The 6,641-nt window shown below is 39.5% G+C and overlaps 2 protein-coding genes across 2 annotated transcripts; both read left to right on the top strand.

Moving 5' to 3' along the window:
- Positions 1 to 3,409: 3,409 nt before the first annotated feature.
- LOC107495229 (uncharacterized) lies at positions 3,410 to 4,591 on the top strand. The gene is made up of 3 exons (XM_016116343.1): positions 3,410 to 3,581; positions 3,763 to 4,032; positions 4,125 to 4,591. Exons 1-3 carry the CDS (start codon positions 3,410 to 3,412, stop codon positions 4,589 to 4,591), a joined length of 909 nt encoding a protein of 302 aa, XP_015971829.1.
- An 81-nt stretch (positions 4,592 to 4,672) lies between these two features.
- LOC107495230 (uncharacterized) lies at positions 4,673 to 5,992 on the top strand. Its single transcript, XM_016116344.1, has one exon. It carries the CDS (start codon positions 4,673 to 4,675, stop codon positions 5,990 to 5,992), a length of 1,320 nt encoding a protein of 439 aa, XP_015971830.1.
- The last annotated feature ends 649 nt before the right edge of the window (positions 5,993 to 6,641 follow it).

Here is a 6,641-nt window from a genome sequence, read left to right on the forward strand (position 1 = left end):
TGTATTTATTAAAAATTATTTTTAGTTTAATTATCAAATATAAATATTATAATTTTTAAAAATAATTTTTTAAAAATTAATTTTTAAAAACTATTCTAAAAAAAAACTTTATCAAATGAAGTCATAATCTAATGGCATGCCAGCAGCCATTTGATAACTAGAGAAATTAAAATAATTATAAATAGAGCAATTAATTATGAGACGGGGGTGTCAGGGTTACAGCGTGTGCATATGTTAAAAGCCCCTAAGCTGTCGGTGATAGTGAAGTCCAATTTTCACTTTTTCTTTTCATTTTTTTTCCAAAAGAAATCTCTATTTATTATAGTTGAGAGCCAAGTTATCAACAATTATTAAAGTGAACATCATTTAACGAATTTACTATATTTGAACAGTATTCCCAATTAATTCATTTTTTTATCAAAAAAAAAAAAATTTGAAATCGTCACCTCTTAAATGAATATAAAAAGATTATGTCTTAAATGAATATAAAGAGATTATGTTATTTGAACTATATTTTATTGGCTCTTAATTAATTAATTTAAAGATAAATAAATAAAAACTAATGGCATTAACATACTATATGCCACGGCATGCTAAATAACGATAATGATATTAAGGGTATGGTTTTGAAAATTAAATTGTTCATTCAACTGTTCTAACTACTAATTTATTAGTTTAATTAATTTAATTATAGTTTAACTCAAAAAATTTTTTTATAATAAAATAATAAATAAAATATAAATAAATATGTTAGACTTCATTCAAAGTTTGTGATTAGTTATCATTATATTCAAGACGAAGAGAAACTTCGTTTGAAGCAACATGATTCGAAGCCAAATGATTTTCTGTATTATTATTTCTATGTGTTTTTTGGTTGATATTTTCATCCATACTTAAAAACTTTCAACAATCCAATAACAATATTCCAGGTTTAGGACAATCCAAATCAACCCAATAATCTAAACATAAATAACTAGATACAGTGATATACAATAAAAAAAAAATTAACAACAACAAGATTCGAATCAAGAATATTAAAATCAAATCAAACAATTAATAGAACCATACCATATCAGAATCCATATTTAAGATCATCCACAATCTTAAACTACAGTAATAAAAAATCACAGATTAACTATTAGCTTTATCAGCTGGAGAGATTGATATAGTGCACCTCCTAGCTCAACTAGTACAGAATGTGGATGATGAGGATGAGTTTGATGATGACAATGATGAGAATAATGAGGATGATAATGAAAAATCTACATCTCAATCGTTTGATCTATCCGAGTAAAAGTAATGTGTTTAATAATATTTTGTATAAAATTTTAGCTTCCATATTTTATTTAAGTATCTTCTTATATCTTCTATTATGAGAACATATATATGTTATTGAAAGTGTTTCTTATTTTTTGGAATAAGAGACATGGTTAAAGATGTAGGTTGGGGTTAGGGTTCGGGTGGCAGAGGTAGTGGTGGTGGTTGTTGGGGACGGCCAAAGAAAAACACGTATGTGTTGCTTCAGTTATGCAACACATCTTCACGTGCCACCCCTATGACTACTACCACTACTACTCCACCTATCATCCCATTCCATCACCTCTTTAACCCAGGTCCTAGGCTGCAACCTCTCTTGGGTTGCCACAAATCACTATGATCTTGAAACCTGGGACCAAAAGCCAGTCACAGTAGCCCTAGGCCCAGCCTTAGCCTCAACTTCAACTTTAGCCATAGCTGCAACATCAGACTCGGCCGCAAGCACAATCTCAGCCTCAGCAGCCTGAGACCTCTCAATCATAGATACAGGAGGGTACAACTTTCATTGTCGATGATCCTCGTCCAATACTTAGATATAGGATGAAAAAGATTGGTATAATTTATATTTACTCAACTAAATTTCCATTTAATTTAATTATTTAATCGCATATATACTTAATTGTGTTTGAAACATTTGTCATACCGCGAGATGGCACAGAGAGGATTACCTAAGTTTTCAACAACAACTATCGGTGGTTCATACCTAGTTTTGGCCGAACGTCAGAATGGGTGATTCAGCTTTGGTGGGACTTGTTTAAGGTAAATAAGTTGTACTTGCTTGAATTTTTCATTTATTTTAATTACAATATTAATGTTACTAATTCTCTAGTATTTTCTTATTGTAGAAACACTTCCAATTCATCTCCGGTGAAGAGTTTCACATAAATAGAGATTGGCAGGTCAGAGCAACCAAGCGCCTCTGGGAGAGGTTTGTGGAATCCTGTAACAAGGGTGCTCCTACCAACTGGATCCCTGATGATATTCCCCAACCGCTTAGGGACTACTAAGCCACAGAGGACTACACCGAAGGATCCATGCACCCTGGTGGATTGACCATATACAAGGCCATGAATAAGAAGATGGTATGTCTTAACATTTTAAATAGTACACAATATTAGTTACATATATGATATTGCATTGATAAAATATTGCTTGACAAGAGAAAGAGTTAGGTTGTAAGCTAGCCCTGTCGGAGCGAGCTGTTCAAGCGGGGATTACTCGAAATAGGCCGACAAAGACTCAGAGAAGGTCCACCTAAGATTTCTTGAATCTTAAATGTTATTCAAATAAAGTTTATGTACTTAGTTTAATGACTCAAACTTGACAATCAATTTTTTAGCATCTCTTTGAGGAGGAGTTGGCGAGGCCCACTAGGAGTGCCAAGCATATATTGATGAGAGTGGTTAAATGTAATTATTAGAAATTTGTTTAAATATCATGTTTTATAAATTTCTATTCGACAATATATAACAAGTACCAAAATATATAATTAATATATGTAGAATGCATGTAATTAAAATAAAAAACAATTTAAAAAAAATTAATTTTACGGACTACTTGATAGTTGGTAAAATTAATTAATAAGAAATAAATTTAGGGTTGATTACTTTTTTCGTTCCTAAAGTCTTGGGTCAAAATCAAAATCGTCCCCGACCTTATTTTATTATTAAAATTATCATAAACGTTACAAAACGTTATAAAATTATTCTTTTGTCTATGAACGACTTTTTTCAGATCATTTTTTCCTGGGTAAAAAACGTAAACAAGCCAAAGGGAGAATAATTTGACACAAATAAGCCAAAGCAAAATCTGATTCATCAATCAACCAAATCACATTTCTATGTAGTTCGAACCAACATGGTTCGAACTCACTTTCCACGTAATTCGAACCAAATAGGTTCGAATTACACATTGTAACCCATAGCCACATAATTCGAACCAATTAGGTTCAAATTACACTCCTGAAGTAATTCGAACCAGCTTGGTTTGAATTACACAGACCATATTTCGTACTAGGCTGGTTCGAATTAGTGAGGATCAGACCTGTATATATATGGTGTGAACGTGAGTTGCTATCATTAGAGGGGGTAAGATGGCTAGTGAGGAGAGTTTCATAGTGTTGGTTCACCACAGAGAATCCATTAAGAGAAAAACTCGTTCCGGTGTGAAGTTCACTGATAAGAATCCTCTCTATATTATCGTCAGGCCTACGACAAGGTATGAGGACCTTGTTAGCTCTGTACTGCTGAAACTTGGTCTAGAAGGTATGAAACGGGTTAAGAAGTTTTTTTTATCGATTGTTTCACGATCGGGAGTGATGAGGACTTGCAGGTCATGTTTCATTATCGCCAGCAGTTTTCAGAGGTGAGGACACCAGAACTGTTGGCAAAGTTGGTTGACGCGGCTTCCAGCTCGGGGGTTCAAACTGGAATACCACCACTTTAGCCACGATAGCCGGTTCTAGCTCCAGACCTGCCGTTGCATCTTCCTCTGTCCCTGCGTACGAGCCACCCGTTCAACCTGTCGCCTCCCCTTCGTTCGCTGTTGATCTCAACGGCAGTGTAGGCGACGAGGTCGGAGAAGAGGAATATCTATGGACCTCTTTACAGTGTGCTGCACCAGCTGGGGTTGGAGATGGATTCTTGGATGATCCAGAGGACGATGATGTCGAGGCAGATATGATTGTTGATGACAGTGGCGATGATGTTGGAGCAAGTGAGCTTGCTGGGGCGGGCGGTGGTTCTAGCTCTGGCACGCAGTAGTACCCTCCACATTTTTCCTCTTTGGACTTGGATGCCATGAGGCAGGAGGGGTTCCTGGGCAGCCGGCTAGAATTGGCGCTAGAGATGCTGAAGGGTCTGCAGGTCTGACAGAGTTTCAGGTTGGTCAGCAATTTCCGGATAAAGAAGAGGCCATGTTAATTGTTAAGACTTACAGCATCTGTCAAGGAGTACAGTATAAGGTCGTGGAGTTTGACTATCGCCGGTATGTGGGCAAGTGTTCTGAGTTCGGCAATGGGTGCACATGGTTGATTCGGCTTAGTCTCCGACAGCGCAAGGGACTTTGGGAGGTCAAACGTTACAACGGACCGCATACTTGTCTCGCCACCTCCATTTTCAGCGACCACATGAGTTTGGATTACCATGTGATATCGGCATTCATTATGCCAATGGTTAGGGCTGATGCATCTATCAGCATCAAGGTGCTCCTAAATGCCACCGCCGTACACTTTGGGTTTAGGCCGACTTACAGGAGGGTCTGGTTGTCGAAGTAGAAGGCTGTTGCCCTCATCTATGGTGACTAGGATGAGTCGTACAACGATCTCCCAAGGTGGGTGTTAGGAGTCTAGTTGACGATGCCTGGTACTGTTGCAGTCCTAAGGACGAGCCCTGTTCGTGTCGGTGGACAGTTGGACGAGTCTCAAGCTTATTTTCACAGACTATTCTGGACGTTTCCACCGTGTATCGAGGCATTCCGTCATTGCAATCCTCTAATTAGTATTGACGGCACCCATCTGTATGGCAAGTATGGGGGAACATTGCTTGCCGCGATTGCACAGGACGGAAACTCCAACATACTCCATGTTGCATTCGCATTAGTCGAGGGTGAGAATGCTGAGTCATGGTCCTTCTTTCTCTCCCACCTGCGTGAGCATGTGACACCGCAGCCAGGTCTGCTGGTTATCTCAGATAGGCATAACGGCATCAAGGCTGCGCTTGAGGCTCCTGACGGAGGCTGGTTACCTCCGTCTGCATACCGGGCATTCTGCATTCGACATGTTGTGGCAAATTTCGCCCTCACCTTCAAGGGCAAAGACGCAAGGAGGCTACTTGTGAATGCAGCGTACGCTAAGACCGAGGTCAAGTTCCATTACTGGTTTGATATTCTTAGGTCCGAAGACCCGGCGATGTGTGACTGGGCGAATCGGATTGAGTATTCGTTGTGGACACAGCATTGTCATGAGGGGCGTAGATTCAGACACATGACGACGAATATATCTGAGTGTGTGAACTCGATCCTCAAGGGTGTTAGAAACCTTCCTGTGTGCTCGCTAGTGAAGGCAACATACGGAAGGTTGGCTGAATTATTTGTTCGCAAAGGGAGAGAGGCTGAGGCACAGATGGGAACCAGACAACAATTTAGTCAGCACTTGGTGAAGTGTATAGAGGCCAACTTGAAGACGGCTAGGTGCTTCACGGTTACTGTGTACGACAGGGATAACTCCGAGTTCACCGTCGCAGAGACAACTCCAACTGGTTCTTTCTCACTGGGTAGCTACAGAGTCTCGCTTGCATCTCACACATGTGACTGCGGATACTTCCAGGCACTTCATTTCCCGTGTCCCCACGCACTGGCATGCTGTGCCTACTCACGGCTTACATGGGAGCCTTACGTCCACCACGTGTATCGTCTTAGTTCGGTCTTCAGTGTGTATCGGATGGGTTTCACACCTCCCATTCCGGAGGATTTTTGCCACCATATAACGGGCCGACTGTCATCCCTGACCCCAATAAGAGGCGTGCGAGAGAGGGTCGTCCGAGGTCCACTAGGATACGGACCAATATGGACGAGGCAGATCCGAACCGGTCAAAGAGATGTGGTTTTGTCGGCAGCCCGGCCACACACGTCGGAGTTGCCCACAGCTCGAAGGAGTAGAGCACACACGGGAACATGATTAGGTGTATTGGTGGCTTTGGTACTTTTGTTATTTCAATTTCGCGTTTAGATTCCACTATTATCGGTTTTCTTACTTGTAGTTGGTGACTGATAGAATTTGTTAACGTTAGTGCAATGTACTTTGAATGGGATTTTAGTTAATGAATATGTTCTGTCTCCGCAGTTTTAAACGAAATGTATGTCTAATGCACACCGGAATAAATAACTGTACGAGTTTTATTAAGACATGATGCGGAAACTATGTTCGTAACTTAAATTGCTGTGTGGAACGAATTCTGAGTAATTCAAACCATGTTAGTTCGAATTACTTGGTGACTATTTCTTCAGTGTAATTCGAACCTAATTGGTTCGAATTATGAAGTTAGAGTTCGAACCAAATTGGTTCGAATTATGTGGCTATGGGTTACAATGTGTAATTCGAACTTATTTGGTTCGAGTTACGTGAAAAGTGAGTTCGAACCATGTTGGTTCGAACTACATAGAAATGTGCTTTGGTTGATTGATGAATCAGATTTTGCTTTAGCTTATTTGTGTCAAATTGTTCTCTCCTTGGCATGTTTACGTTTTTTACCCTTTTTTCCCTAAAACAAAAATAAAAAACTCTCCCCCTCACCACTAATCCTTTGTATCATTATCACCATTGCTAC

This window comes from Arachis duranensis, chromosome 6, assembly GCF_000817695.3.
Source record: "Arachis duranensis cultivar V14167 chromosome 6, aradu.V14167.gnm2.J7QH, whole genome shotgun sequence".
NCBI lineage: Eukaryota > Viridiplantae > Streptophyta > Magnoliopsida > Fabales > Fabaceae > Arachis > Arachis duranensis.

What these genes read in the sequence shown, in the direction of transcription:
- LOC107495229 (XM_016116343.1), top strand. Translation starts at nt 3,410, where the DNA reads ATGGCTAGTGAGGAGAGTTTCATAGTGTTGGTTCACCACAGAGAATCC. An exon ending in GCTGAAACTTGGTCTAGAAG is followed by an intron (nt 3,582 to 3,762) that starts GTATGAAACGGG and finishes CCACCACTTTAG; the next exon opens with CCACGATAGCCGGTTCTAGC. An exon ending in TGGCGATGATGTTGGAGCAA is followed by an intron (nt 4,033 to 4,124) that starts GTGAGCTTGCTG and finishes GCCATGAGGCAG; the next exon opens with GAGGGGTTCCTGGGCAGCCG.
- LOC107495230 (XM_016116344.1), top strand. Translation starts at nt 4,673, where the DNA reads ATGCCTGGTACTGTTGCAGTCCTAAGGACGAGCCCTGTTCGTGTCGGT.